The sequence below is a fragment of the Sarcophilus harrisii genome, chromosome 3, assembly GCF_902635505.1.
Source record: "Sarcophilus harrisii chromosome 3, mSarHar1.11, whole genome shotgun sequence".
NCBI lineage: Eukaryota > Metazoa > Chordata > Mammalia > Dasyuromorphia > Dasyuridae > Sarcophilus > Sarcophilus harrisii.
The window spans coordinates 496738991-496754554 of NC_045428.1; the positions used below are offsets into that span (position 1 = coordinate 496738991).

Below are 15564 nucleotides of genomic sequence, written 5' to 3' on the forward strand. Positions count from 1 at the left end.
ACTGAAATAGGCATTAGAGAGGATATAACGATTAACCCACATACCTATATCTATAAAACTATTACATGAATGACATATATACATATGTACATACACATATACATTCATTGGGCATGAATGACTTCTTATTATAGACATCTTTTCCATCACATTGATGATTGGAAAGGTGAAAAGAATATATTATTGTATTTATTGTTTGCTGACTTTAAAAACATCCTATATCATTTTGACTGGATAGAGCAAATAAGAGTCTTAAAGGATTTTCAACAAAATGCTTCTACCATGCATATTAAGATGATATAAGATTCCTTGATAAGATGGAAATTTTTGTTTGATGGGCTTATGATTATTAATATCAAGCAAAGTATAGAATAGTGAGATGTATTTTGGTAAAGTATTTGCCACTGTTATGGCTAATGTCCAGCAGGAATTAGAAATGGAAGAGAGAGGTGCTCTAGATGGTCCTATTTGTGAATGACATTCTAATCAACTCTCTTGCATCAAATCAAACAACACTGTACAAATTCTTTACAGAGATCTGTAATTACTTGAAGGATTTAGCTTACCTTACAGGAAAAATAAAACCTAAACAAGTAGGTAAAGTATGCCTATTTTCCACATTCTAATAATTCTAATAACATTCATTAAATCCTTCCTATGTAGGGATACAAAGATAAAAGTGAACCTTTTCTGCCTTCAATAAACTTAAATAGAGGATAAGGCAATATTTCATGGGATTTCTTGTGATACTGTGATGTAGCACAAATGCTAAGAAATTATATAATGCCATGAAAATAATGTGTAAGTACCAACATCAGTTGCTGTGGATAGAAAAGTAGAAAAATTCTAAGATGAAATTGGTAATATCTCCAAGTTAAATCAACATATACTTTGATGTTCAGTGACTTAATTATGGCAGGAAAAGATAAGAATTATGAGAAATAGAGAGAAAAGCATGGTTTAGGAAAAATAAGAGAAGTTAAAGACTTGTAAGTTACAAAGAAACCTTTTAAATCATGAACTTTTTAAAAAAGAAGTGATGAACATTCAAAATGGTAAGTACCAAATGATATTATAAAAAATGAAATGGCTATTTCAACTGACAGGAAAAGATTTGTTATTTATATGGGTGCTATTCTGAATCAGCTGTATGTGTATAGTTAGAACATTAACTTTTCAGGGCAAATATCAACAATTCATAAAAAAGAAAGAAGAATAAAAAATATGCAGTATGTTATCGAAACAACAATATTGGATTATATTTAGATAATAAGTAGCAATAAAGAAATGTGAAATGGTCTCCAAAGTTAACAATGTATCAGTTAAAATACTTTTATAAAAGCTAAATGATATAAATATATTGCCACGACAAAAGTGAAAGAGTCTAGGAGGAAAGGAAGGAAAGAGGGAAGAAAAGAAAAGGTATTTATATAGGGGTCTACTCTGTGCCAAGCACTGTGCTAAGTGCTTTAGAAAAATTATCTCATTTGGTCTTCATAGCAACCCCAGGAAGTAGGAATTATTTTCATCTCCATTTTATAATTAAGGAAATTGCAACAGACAGAGGTTAAGTGACTTGGCCAGAAGTCACACAACTAGGAAGTTTCTAACATCAGATTTGAACTCATGTTTTCCTGAATACAGATTTAGATCTCTATCCATTGCACCACCTTGCTGCCTGGAAAAAGAAAAAATCTGACTTACTTGCCAAGTGAAGAGAAATGGTGGCCAAATGCAAAGCAGGTTTAGGATAATTTTGTTTGTAAAATTTTATAATGAAGGATGATTGTAAGTAGTATTATCTCAAAAAGCAGTGGAGGGTAAACTCAAGAGCACTGAAGGATGAAAACGGAAGAAAGTCAACAAAAAGAAAAATGGAAAAGATCTGCAAAGAAATACATTGATTTCACCAATAAAGGGCAATAGAACTACCATACTTGGCTCCTGATTGTGCTTATGTGGTAATAGAAACAATATTTAAAAAATGAAGACAGGAAATGCAGCTAGATTTGACTATATGTATATTGAGGAGAATCATACTGCTGAGAAGATGCAATTTAACTACATCTTCCATATAAAAATGTAAATAGTGGTTCCTTTATCTTTTTATCCTTTTTTTGATTCCTGAGTTTTTATGTCAAATTTTCTGTGCATCTTTGGTCTTTTCATCAGGAATGCTTGGGAGCTCTATATAATTAAAGGTGCATTTTTTTCCCTTGAATTATGGGTTATTCTTAGTTATAAGCTTATATATTTTTGCCTACTGGATTATCATATTCCAAGTTTTCTGATCCTTTATCTAGTGACTGCTAAATCTTGTATAATACTAAGACTCCACAGTACTTTAATTAATTTTTTTATGGTTGCTTACAGTATTTTCTTTTGGCTATAATATTTTTGAGAATTTCCATTTTGGAGTTTCTTTTGGGAAGTGACTGGTGAATTCTTTCAATTTCTATTTCATCTTCTAGTTCAAAGAAATCCTGACAGTTTTCTTTTAAGATTTTTTTGGGGGGAAACATGATATTTAGGTTCCTTTTTTGGTCATGACTTTTCAAGATAGTTTAATGATTCTAAAATAATCTTCCCTTGATCTCTTTTCCACACAAGTTGTTTTTCCCATGATATATTACCCATCTTTTTTCAATTTTTAAACTTTGTTTTATTATTTCTTGATGTCTCACGGAGTCATTATTTTCTATTTAATCAATTCTAATTTTCAATGAGTTGTTTCCTTCAGTAAGATTTTTCTATCTCTTGTTCCAAGGTATTAATTCACTTTTTATATCTTTTTCCCTAGTCTCATATCTTTTTCGTGTTTTCTACCTTAATGCTTTCATTTGCTTATAGATGTTTTTCAGTCATTTTCTTCTTTTGGATGTATGTCTTGAGCCTTTTTGGTGGGTTTATTTTTTCATTTTCTCATTCTTCTAGCCTACTTCTTGACTGTAGACTTTATGTCAGTACTGGGTTAGTGCTAGGAGTGGTTGAGGTAGGAAGGCAAATGTCTGGCTTAAGCTTTTGCTGTTTTCATATTCAGGCTGAAAGTCTGCAAGCTTTTAGTGCTACCAAAGTGATGTGATCTGAGGTGAGGTCTGTTCACTGCCTTTAGGGTCTACCCTCTGAAAGTTCCTGATTCAGGTTTGGATCTGCTGGTTTATTCCTAGTTGGGAATCTCAGGAGATTGCTACTGGATTGAGCCACTACTAGGCTAACTGTAGGGCTCTGCAAGTCCAAAGAGTGATTATACTGCGGGTTCTCCTTTAATGTAGGATTCTTCTGGTTATTCCACTACAGGTCTCAACACTGAATTCAACTTCAGCAATGAATTCCTATTCTGCTCTTGGGATCAGAGACACACTTTAAAATATAGCTTTGAAATTTGTTTTCCTTTGTTATCTTTGTTTTGAAATTTGGAATCCAAGATTCAACCCTCTTTTAGTTCCTAGGTGTTGAAATGCTCTGTGGGTATTATGCTTTGGTCAATTCCTGTCCTGTATCCAAAAACCTCTCTTTTTGTTTCCTTAAGTCTTCCTGGGTTAGAGAAGTTATTCATTATATAATTTTCTTGATTGTCTTCATCAGAATTAAGGTCTCATGCATTTTCTAAATCTTTATGGAAGAGATTTAGAGGGGTAGTATGCTATAGTGCTACCAAATCCACGATCATCTTGACTCTTCTTCCAGAAACATAATCATGAAAGGTTTTTCTTTTTCTTTTTTCTTTTTTTTTTTTTTTAGCATTAATATGCAATGAATCTATGGGGAGAAGATACTAAAGAAGTAGAAAAAATTCTGGATCATATTAATATCAAAAAAGAGAAAACTGAAAAAATCAGCAACTACTTAATTACACCTATGTAATTCTCTCAACTTTATAATATCTTTATGTGAATCATCTACATATAAATTTAGGGTATTCTTGTTGGAATATTAACAGGGCACAAGGTGGCTTTCAAAGTGATATTCATCAATGGACTACTTTTTTTTTTAAACCACATAAATTGCTTTTTTTCCTTGTCTCTTCAGTACTTAGGATAGAATCTGGTACATACATATTTATCATATGTAAGAGCTGATGGGAACTATAATTAAGATCCTATGAAATTCATTCAATTCATTTAAATAATAAAGCATTTATGAGCTTCTAATAATAATTATAACAACATTGATAAAAGTTCACATTTATATACTAATGATTAATACAGTGCTTTTATATATGTCATTTTGTTCACAGAAATTCTTTGAGTATGTTATAGATGAGAAAAAATTTATATATTTTTGAGTACTTGTAATAAGGATGTTAAAGGTGAAATTCACATTTGGATGCTGTCAATTCAATAAACATTTATTAAGTGTATATAATGTAGCAAGCAATATTCTAAATGTTGGACCATAAAGGTAAAAACAGCAGCTCTTGCCCTTATGAAGGACCATGTTGCTACTAGGGGGTGCAACATATACTTAGATAAGGAAATTTGAGATAAGTTGAGGAAGGACCAAGGAAGACTATGTGGAAGATAGATTCAAGAAGAGGGAACATGGACTCAGAAAAATCAATTAGGAGGTTATTATAATAGTTCAGGTCAAAAGTAAGAAACCTGAACCACAGTAGTAGGTAGCTACGTTGGTAGAAAGAATGCGATAGATGCAAAAGGTGTTCTATCAGAAGAACAACAGAATTTGGTCATTGTTGGGATATGGAGTAAGGTAAACTACAGAGTAAAGGATCACTTGAGGGTTATGAATGAGGTTGACCAGGAGGATAAAGTAAGAGTATGGAGGAGAAGAGTTCAAGAAAAAAGACATGGAATTTTAATTTGGAAATTCTGAATTCCAGATGTTAATAGAACAGCCAGGTGGAGATGTCCAGCAGACAGTTGATGCTATAGGACTGGAGCTTTTGAGAAAGACTGGCATAGAAATATAGATTTGGAATAATTTTTTAAATGCTAATGTCAAATGACTTAAAAACAAGAGGCGGGGATGGATTTAGTATTGAGTTCTTATGAGAGAGGTGAGAAAAGAGTGCACTCCAGGCATGAGGGACAGCAGGTCCAATACCACAGAGAAGGGTTAAGAGTGCTGTAGCTGAGAAACAGAGAGAAGACAGGTCTGGCTTACCCATGTGGTGTGGAAAGGGGAGTAATATAAACTTTGGTGCAGAAAGGGGAGTAATATAAAATAAGCTGCAAAGAAAAATTGGGGCCACCCATCAATTGGAGAATGGCTGAATAAATTGTGGTATATGAATGTTATTGTTCTATAAGAAATGACCAGCAGGATGATTTCAGAAAGGCCTGGAGAGACTGACTTGAACTGATGCTGAGTGAAATGAGCAGGACCAGAAGATCATTATATACCTCAACAACAATACTGTATGAAGATCAATTCTGAAGGACATGGCCCTCTTCAGCAATGAGATGAACCAAATCAGTTCCAACAGAGCAGTAATGAACTGAACCAGCTACACCCAGCTAAAGAACTCTGGGAGATGACTATGAACCACTACATAGAATTCCCAATCTCTCTATTTTTGTCTGCCTGCACTTTTTATTTCCTTCACAGGTTAATTGTACATATTTCAAAGTCCGATTGTTTTTGTACAGCAAAATAACTGTATGGACATGCATATATATATGTTGTACTATATATATGTGTATATATATATATATATAGCATGTATTGTATGCACATATATATTGTATTTAACTTATACTTTAATATATTTAACATGTATTGGTCAACCTGCCATCTGGGGGAGCAGGTGGGGGGAAGAAGGGGAAAAGTTGGAGCAAAAGGTCTTGCAACTGTCAATGCTGAAAAATTATCCATGCATATAACTTGTAAATAAAAAGCTATTTTTTACAAAAAGAAAAGAAAAATCGGGGCCAAGTTGTGAAGGATTTAAAAAATCAAACAGAGGATTTACTGGAGACTTTATATATCCATATCCATCCATCCATCCATAAGTGTGTGGGTGTATTTATCCTATATACATAAAAATGAACACTGATGTTTACTGAGTGAGGGAGTGACATAAATCTGGGCTTAAGGAAAATCACGTTGGCATCTGTGTGGGGCTAGAAGGAGCCTTAAAACATAGAACATAAAAGTGAGAACTTGGAATCTAACATAGAGAGTATCAGAATTGGGTAGGCCTTTAGAACTTCAATATAGAATAACAAAGTTGGGAAGAACATTAGACTCAACCAATCTCAATCAAAAAAGCATTTCTTCTACCATGTGGTAGGCACTGTGGCTATATATAAGGAACACAAAGACAAAAGTGAAAAACAGTCCCTGACTTCAAGGAGCTTATAGTCTAGTCTGGGGAGATGTGGTTTTTTATTTTGTAGGAACATACAAAATAAATACTAAGTAATCTAGATCTAATTGAAACTCCACATCTCCCCTCCCTACTAATTTCATAAATGGGGACATCGAGGCCCAGGGAAGGAAAGGGACAAGATTTTTTTTTTTTTTTATATTCAGCCCAGGGCTCTAATACACAACAGCACCACAAATGGATTTGTGGATTTACATAAGTACAGACTTTATTTGCTCTTCATCCCTTCCATTCCCTCAGTCTCACTTCTTCCAGGCACACAAATTCCCCAAACAAGTTTCAACTGACAGGAAAACTTGGGTGTTGGAAGAATGAGTAGGGGATAATGGAGCAAGGGGAGTGTGTGTGGAGATGCTTTTCTTTGGTTTTTCCAAGACTCATCACTGCTATGCATTAAGGAAATACATGCCCATTCAGAGCCACTTGGTGTTACTGACCTGCATTTCATACTGCAGAGTCATATGGAAGCACCACGATCCCAATCCTACCACTGAAATTGAAACAAAAAAACAACAATTAGCACAAAATTTGGGTTGGAGGAGAAAAGGATACAGAGGGACGTAGGAGCAAAGCAGGACATCATTACCAGTGTTAGTTATTTTCAAAGGAAACAAAATTCAAAGAGAATTTAAAATTTCTAATGTAATTAAATAATTCATTAATAGAATTTTAGCAAACAAAATACTACCTCATTAAGTTATATTCCTGAGCAAGTCCTAATACAGAGGAGACAGACTATGTAAACAGAACCACTGAAAAAACAGTTTTGACGTTTTTGACATGAGATACTTCAGCTGGTTTGTAGGTTATATGTGATGACCACGTATTTTAAAATCAGCCGGAGTCAGGAATTCAGGTTAGGGGAAAATCTTCAATCTTTATACTCAGTAAAGATGAAGAAAGATTGGAAGCCGAAGGGAATCGGCAATAGCAATGTGTGCAGCTGAGTCAAGAAGCTAGCCAGACCAGAAGCCACGAGACCAGCAGCCACCAGAACAGAACCCAACCAGCCGTCTCCCTCCCCTTCTCTTCCTGCCCCTCTGCCTCCACCCCCCAAAATCGTCATTTCCTATACAACACATCAGGACTTGCATAGAGAGTGGGCGGAGGCCATTCTTTCTCCAAGCATATATATTAATAGAGTATAATCCAATTACTATTTAGCTTCACATGCTTGGGACCTCAGTGCATCAACTCAAGCCTCAGCCCATTACAGTTATACAATAAACTTTCATCCTCAGTGATTTACAGGGAGATGATTGGTATATAGTCTAACTGGAGAAATTAGGAAGCAGATTATTAATGTACTGATTTAACTGTGCAGTGAAAGAAATATGTTGGCATATTTTTTCCACTTACAGAAAAAAAGAAACAGGACTATTGTGTCTTGCTGTGACTGGAGAATAAAGGACAACTGGTGTTACTGAATTTCAGAAGAGAGGATCAGTGTTCATTTGGAAAATAAAGAAGTAGAATAGATAATAGTTTTTTTATCACAAAATGATGATTTTAATTGGAGAAACCACAAAAAGATAAGAAGAATGTGTGGTATATGATTTCAATGGAAAAAAGTAAAGAAATTTTATGACATTCAAAAGTAGAAGGTGCAATGTATTGGACTACATGCCATCTAGGGGAGGTGGTAGGGGAAGAAGGGGAAAATTTGGAATAGAAGATTTTGCAAGGGTCAGTGTTAAAAAATTACTCATGAATATGTTTTGTAAATAAAAAGCTATAATAATAAAAAAGTAGAAAGTGTACAAATTAAGAAAAAAAGAATAGAGTTGGATCTAGGCCACCCTGAGGGAAATGGAATGAGACCTTATGCCTCTGTTATACACTGCTTCACTACTTTCAAATTTTCTTTATAGCTATTGAATTTAATAGCTGCAATCCCTTTTAATTTGAAACACATATAAAGTACTGTGCCCATCATAAGGAATATGTGGAGCACAAATCCTTGTCAGTTCTTTCAATGGTTGGGGGAAGCTACAAATCTGTATATACAAACTTGACAAAATTAGTTGTGCAGAAAAAACTGCTGATAACATATGCATCCCAAATTACATATTTTGCCATGAACTCCAAACTTGCATTTCTCAAAGACTGCTAGGCAACTCCATCTAAATGTACCACAAGCACCTTAAGCTCAACATATCTAAAACTAATCATTATCCTTCCTCCAAAATCTGCTCCTATTCCCACTCATTCAAGCTGAAATCTCCCTAAATCCTCCCCTAATACCACTTCACCTTTTACCCTGGTCACCTTCTGAGCGGAGGACTTCACCTCAAACTTCATCCAGAAAAGTGAGGCCATAAGTTAAGAGAAGTTTTTTTGACTTATACCTCTCAGATGTCATCTTCCACAATTCTCTCCTTCATATCTGTCTCACATGAAATAGTGGCCCTTCTGCTTTCCAAAGAAACCACCTTGACATGCAGCCCTGATCAAATTTCTTCCCATCTTGTTCACAGATTGATTCCATTATAATCCACTGTCTCTAATAATCTCTATTAATCTACTAGTTCCTTCTCTGCTATCTATTAATCTGGGAGTATGTCTTTACTTTAAAAAAATCCTCACTTGATCTAACCATACCTGCCAGCTATCATTCTACAGTTTTTCTTCCCTTCTCAGTTAACCTCTTTTTAATAGTATTTTATTTTTTCCAATTACATGTAAAGATAGTTTTCAAATTAATTTTTGAAAGATTTTGAGTTACAAAATTTTCTCTTTCTCTTCTCTATTCCCTCCCCAAGATGGCAAGAAATCTGATATCGGTTACACAAGGGCAATAACGGGAAAAAAAAACATTTCCACATTAATCATGTTGTGGAAAAAGAAACAGAACAAAAGAAAAAATCATGAAAAAGGAACTCAAAATGAAAACAATATTCTTTGATCTGCATTCTGACTCCATCAGTTTTTTTCTCTGTATGTGGATAGCAGCTCAGTAAATCTCCTTGAGAAAACAATCTATATTAGGTGACTCCACTCCTTCTTTCACCAGATCCTTTTTTTTGAAAATTCAATTTTATTTTATTTAATGTTCCAAATTATTTTCCTTTCATCTTCCCCTCTCCATCACTCCTGAGAAGTCAAGAAAAATAAAACACATTACAAATATCGATAGGCATGTAAATAAAAATTTCCTAATATCTATGGGTGGGGAGAACAAAAAAGAAACAGAAGAAAATGTTTTAATCTGTATTCTGAACCTATTCTCTTTCTGCAGATAGATTACATGTTTGATAATTAACCCTTTCAAATTATGGTTGGTCAAAGAGTGCATTAGTTACTATTCTTTCAAAGTTGATTATTTTTACAATATTCCTGTAATCATATAAATCATTTTCCTAGTTCTGCTCCTTTCACTTTCCATAAGTTCATACAAGTCTTTGCAGCTTTTTCTGAAACTATCTCCTTTATAATTTCTTATAGCACAATAATATTCCATCACATTATTTACCACAACTTGTTTAGCTATTTTCCAACTGATAAGCACATCCTCAGTTCCACTTCCTGACTACCATAAAAAGAGCTGCTATAAATATTTTTGCATATATGGGTCCTTTTCTTTTTCTTTGATCATTTTGGGGGTATAGACCTAGTAGCAAAATCACTGGGTTCAAGAATATGAATAGCTTAATAACTTTTTGAGTAGAGTCCCAAATTCTTATCCAAAAGGTTTGGACTACCTTACAACTTCACCAACAAGACATGAGTGTTTCTATTTTCCCACATGCCCTCCAGCATTTGTAGTTTTTGCTAATCTGATCAATGTTGCTGTAATTTTAATTTCTCTAATTATTGGTGATTTACAGCATTTTCATATCAGATTGCTCTGATTTCTTCCTCTGAAAACTTCCCCTTCATATTTGTTGACTTTTTTTTTTATCAATTTGAGAATGTCTCTTATTCTTGTAAATTTGAATCTTTTACCTATATATTTTAGTGTTTCTATGATTTTTTATTACAGCTTTTTATTTACAAAACACATGCATGGGTAATTTTTCAACACTGACCCTTGAAAAACTTTCTGTTCCAAATTTTTCCCTCGTTCCTCCCAGCCCCTCTCCTAGATGGCAGGTAGTCTAATACATATTAAATATGTTAAAATATATGTTAAATCCAACCTATGTATATATTTTTATACAGTTATCTTGCTGCATAAGAAAAATTGGATATAGAAAGAAAAAAAAACCTGAAAAGGAAAACAAAATGTAAGCAAATAACAACAGAGAGAGTGAGAATGCTATGCTGTGTTCCACACTCTATTCCCAAGGTTCTCCCTCTGGATGTAGATGGCTCTCTTCATCACTGAACAAGTAGAACTGGCCTCAATCATCTGATTGCTGGAAAGGGCCACGTCCATCAGAATTAATCATCACATTAGTCTTGTTGTTTCCATGTATTATAATCTCCTGGTTCTGTTCATTTCACTCAGCATCCGTTCATGTAAGTCTCTCCAGGTCTCTCTGAAATCATCCTGCTGGTCATTTCTTGTACAACAATAATACTCCATAACATTCATGTACCATAACTTATTCAGCCAATCTCCAATTGATGGGCATCCACTCAGTTTCCAGTTTCTGGCCACTACAAAGAGGGCTGCCACAAACATTCTTGCATATGTGGGTCCCTTTCCCTCCTTTAAGATCTCTTTGGGATATAAGCCCAGTAGTAACACTGCTGGATCAAAGGGTATGCATAGTCTGATAACCCTTTGGGCATAGTTCCAAATTGGTTGGAACTCCAGAATGGTTGGATCCATTCACAACTCCACCAACAATGTATCAGTGTTCCAATTTTCCCACATCTCCTCCAATATTGGTCATTATTGTCTCCTGTCATCTTAGCCAATCTGACAGGTGTGTAGTAGTATCTCAGAATTGTCTTAATTTGCATTTCTCTGATCAATAGTGATTTGGAGCACCTTTTCATGTGACTAAAGTTTCAATTTCTTCATCTGAAAATTGTCTGTTCATATCCTTTGACCATTTATCAATTGGAGAATGGCTTGAACTATTGTAAATTTGAGTCAATTTTTTATATATTTTAGAAATGAGGCCTTTATCAGAACCTCTGAATTAAAAATATTTTCCTATTTTATTGCTTCCATTCTAATCTTGTCTGCGTTAGTTTTGTTTGTACAAAACCTTTTTAACTTAATATAATCAAAATTATCTATTTTATGATTAATAATTATCTCTAGATCTTTGGTCACAAATTCCTTCATCCTCCACAAATCTGAAAGGTAAACTATCCTATGTTCTTCTAATTTACTTATTCTATTATTCTTTATGTCTACATCATGAACCCATTTCGACCTTATCTTGGTATATGGTGTTAGGTGTGGGTCAATGCCTAGTTTCTGCCAATTTTCCCAGCAGTTTTTGTCAAATAGTGAATTCTTATCCCAAAAGGTGGGGCCTTTGGGTTTGTCAAATACTAGATTGCTATAGTCATTGGCTATTTTGTTCTGTGAACCTAACCTATTCCACTTATCAACTAGTCTATTTCCTAGCCAATACCAAATGGTTTTGGTAACTGCTGCTTTATAATATAGTTTTAGATCTGGTACAGCAAGGCCACCTTCATTTGCTTTTTTTCTCATTAGTTACCTTGAAAGTCTTGACCTTTTGTTCTTCCAGATGAATTTTTCTAGTTTAGTAATTTCTTGGGAGTCTGATTGGTATAGCACTAAATAAATAGATTAGTTTAGGTAGTATTGTCATCTTTATTATATTCGCTCAACCTATGCAAGAACACTTGATATTTTTCTAGTTGTTTAGGTCTGATTTTATTTGTGTGGAAAGTGTTTTGTAGTTTTGCTTATATAGTTTCTGACTTTCCCTTGGCAGATAGATCCCCAAATATTTTATACTATTGATAGTTATTTTAAATGGAATTTCTCTTTGTATCTTTTGCTGTTGGATTTTGTTAGTGATATATAAAAATGCTAATGATTTATTGTAAAGGGCTGAAACTCTTGAGTTGATGCACTGAGTTTGGATAACCAAGCACTTAAGGCTAATTACCAATTGGACAATACTCTATTAGTATATACTTGGAAAATGGCTCTTCCCACTATTCTGTGCTGGCTCGATCTGTTATGTATACAGGGAATTGTAGGAGGGATTAGAGTGGAGTAAAACAAGTCAGAGTGACTTTTGGCGGTAGAGGAAGAGAAAGAAGGTGTGGAGATTTGTGTCCATTCCCTTCACTTCTCCTGCTAAAGACCAAGAATAAAAGACCAAGGACTTTATCCTGACTCCAGCTGATTCTAAGGTATCCAGGGTCTTCAGTCTTCTTTTCCTTGGTAGGATACCTCTGAAACTTAGCCATGGTATTCCTTGGGCATTTAAATTTGGGGTCTCTTTCAGGAGGTGATTGGTGGATTCTTTCGATAGCTATTTTACCTTCTGATTCTAAAGTATCGGGGCCGTTTTCTTTTATGATTTCCTGTAAGATAATATAGGTTCTTTCTTCATCATGGCTTTCAGGAAGCCCAATAAGCCTTAGATTGTCTCTCCTAGATCTATTTTCCAGGTCAGTTAGTTTTCCTAGGATATAGTTCATATTTTTGTCTATTTTTCCATTTTTTTGTTTGACTGATTCTTGAAGTCTTATTGAATCATTCACCTCCATTTGTTCAATTCTAATTTTTCATTTATTATTTTTTTTGATTACCTTTTTTAGCTCCTTTTGCAATTGGCCAATCAAATTTTTTTGTTCATTGCATTCTTTTTTCCATTTTTCCACTCCTTTTTACAATGATTTTGTTTAATTTCTCCATTTTTCTTCTAATTTTTCTTCTCTTTTAAGATACTTTATGCAATCTTTGAAGAAAGCCTTGTGAAATGAGAACCAGCTCATGTCTCTCTTTGGGGCTTCTTCTAGAGTTGCTTTGCCTTTGGAACCGAGGTCTGTTCTTCTCTCTCTCTCTCTCCATAAAAGCTGTTATGGTGACAATTCTTTTTTGTTTTTTATTCATTTTTTTTAAAGGCTTGAGGTCTGCTCAATGCAAAGGAGCCACAGCTGCTTTAATTTGCCCTGGGCAGTTCTGCTGATTGATTTCCACTGCTGGGTAATAGCAGCTAGGTCCATTATTCCTCCAGAGTCAGTGGTTTACAATTTACCTTTTGTAGCAAATTTGCTAATACCTGCTTGCAACTAGGACTGAGTGGCCTAAGAGCCTCACAGAAGATTCCCAGGTATGTGGAAGCTGCAATGCTCTGACTCCCGCCCCAGCTCCTTACCCGTTCTCCCTGTGCTGTGATCTGAGTTTGGCAGACTGGCCCCCTGACTGTTCTGAAATCCTTCCAAGGTATCTTCTTCTTGGAATGTGTTGTATTCCAAATATGTGTGGGGTTCTGTCACTCCAAAACCAATTTAGAGGCTTAATCTGCTGTTGGTTTGAGAGAAGGTCAGAGGAGGTCACAGAAAGTCGTGTCTGCTCTCCACCATCATGGCTCTGCCCCTGTGATTTGGTTTTTACACTCATTCTCTATACATGATTAATTTTTTTTGTTTGTGAAGGTACCATAAGCAGCTGAAAATAGGTAAACTACTTTCAATTCCCATTAAATATTCTCCAGTGATCCAACATATCTAACTTCTCTAAAACTCTATTCATAGTCTTAACTTTTGTTTATGGTTAGATTTATCTAAGTTGGAGAGGGATAAGTTAAAGTTCACCACTATTATAGTTTTATTATTTCTCCTTGTAAATCATTTTATTTTTCCTTTAACATCTTAGATACTATGTTATTTGGTGCATATATATTCAATACTGATATTAACTCACTGTCTACGGCATTTTTCCCCACTGAGGCAATTGGGGTTAAGTGAGTTGCTCAGAGTCACACAGCTAGGAAGTATTAAATGTCTGAGACCAGATTTGAACTCAGGTTCTCTCCTGAATTCAGGGCTGGTACTCTATCCACTGCACCACCTTGTAAATAACATAGATGGATTCTGATTGCTAATCCATCTTACTATCTTCTTCCAATATATAGGTGAATTCATTTCATTCACATTCACAGTTATGATTGCTAACTCTGAATTTTCCTACATCTTATTCACTATATTTATCCTTCTCTTTTTTGCACTGCCTCTTCTTTAAAACTATATTTTGCTTCTGATTACTGCTCCTTTTTAATATACTTCCTTTTATTCTTCCCTGATCCTATCCCTCCTACTTCCCTGTTGGGTAAAATGTGTGTATATAAGTATTTTTCCCTCCTTGAACTAGTTCAGATGAGAGTGAGGGTATCAAGTGTCGACCAATCCCTTGCTCACTGTATAAATTATACCTTGTGCAACACATTTGTGTGAGGTAGTTTTCTCCATTCTTTCTTATCTTTCTCCTCTCTCTCAGTAAATTTTTCTTCCTTACCCATTCTATTCTTCTTTGATCTTTCAAACATAAAAGAATCATACTCAGGCTTTCTGTCTAATTAGATTCCCTCTCAGCACCATGGTGATGATAAAGCATGAGGGTTATATGTAACATCTTCTCACATAATATAAACAGCTTAACTTTTTTTAATCCCTTATGATTCCTCATTCATATTTAGCTTTCTATGGAATTCCTGAGTTTTATGTTTCAATATCCTTTAGTCAAGAATGCTTGAAAAGTCCTCTAAATATCTATTTTCCTTTCTGTAGGACTATGCTTTTTTGTAGGGTAAGCTATTCCTGGGTGTATTCCTAAATTCATTGCCTTTGGGAATATCACATTCCAAGCCCTCTATTTCTTTATTGTGGGAGATACTAAATCTTGTGTGGTCTTTATCGTGGTTCCATATTCTTTCTTTCGGACTTCATGAAGTATTTTTTCCTTGACCTGGGAGTCCTGGATTCTATGACACTCCTGAGAACAATTTTTTAAAATTTAAATACAAAATAAGAAAAAACAAGACAGAAAAAGGAAAGTGGGAAAAAAAATCCAAAACATTGTCATGTACTCAGTAGAACATCAGGGAAGATAGTTAAGCACAGATACACACACAAACATACACATGCATTACATATACATTGCACCCTCCTACAAGACCTATATCCACACATACATACACCTACATTCAAAGTACATGCATATATACATATGTATATACCCATATACATATACCCAATACAGAGACATGCATCTAAAACAATATTAATATGGTTGACATAATATAGATTTCTCTCTTTACTGAATCTTT

General features: G+C 34.6%; 1 protein-coding gene across 2 annotated transcripts in view; it reads right to left on the bottom strand.

The window, feature by feature from the left end:
• ACER3 (alkaline ceramidase 3) overlaps window positions 1-15564 on the bottom strand; it is a 192637-nt gene that overhangs the window by 67708 nt on the left and 109365 nt on the right. For both annotated transcript variants that reach the window (XM_031961345.1, XM_031961346.1), the window contains one exon: window positions 6787-6839. In XM_031961345.1, the coding sequence (XP_031817205.1) occupies window positions 6787-6839 (53 nt within the window). The remainder of the gene's footprint in view (window positions 1-6786; window positions 6840-15564) is intronic.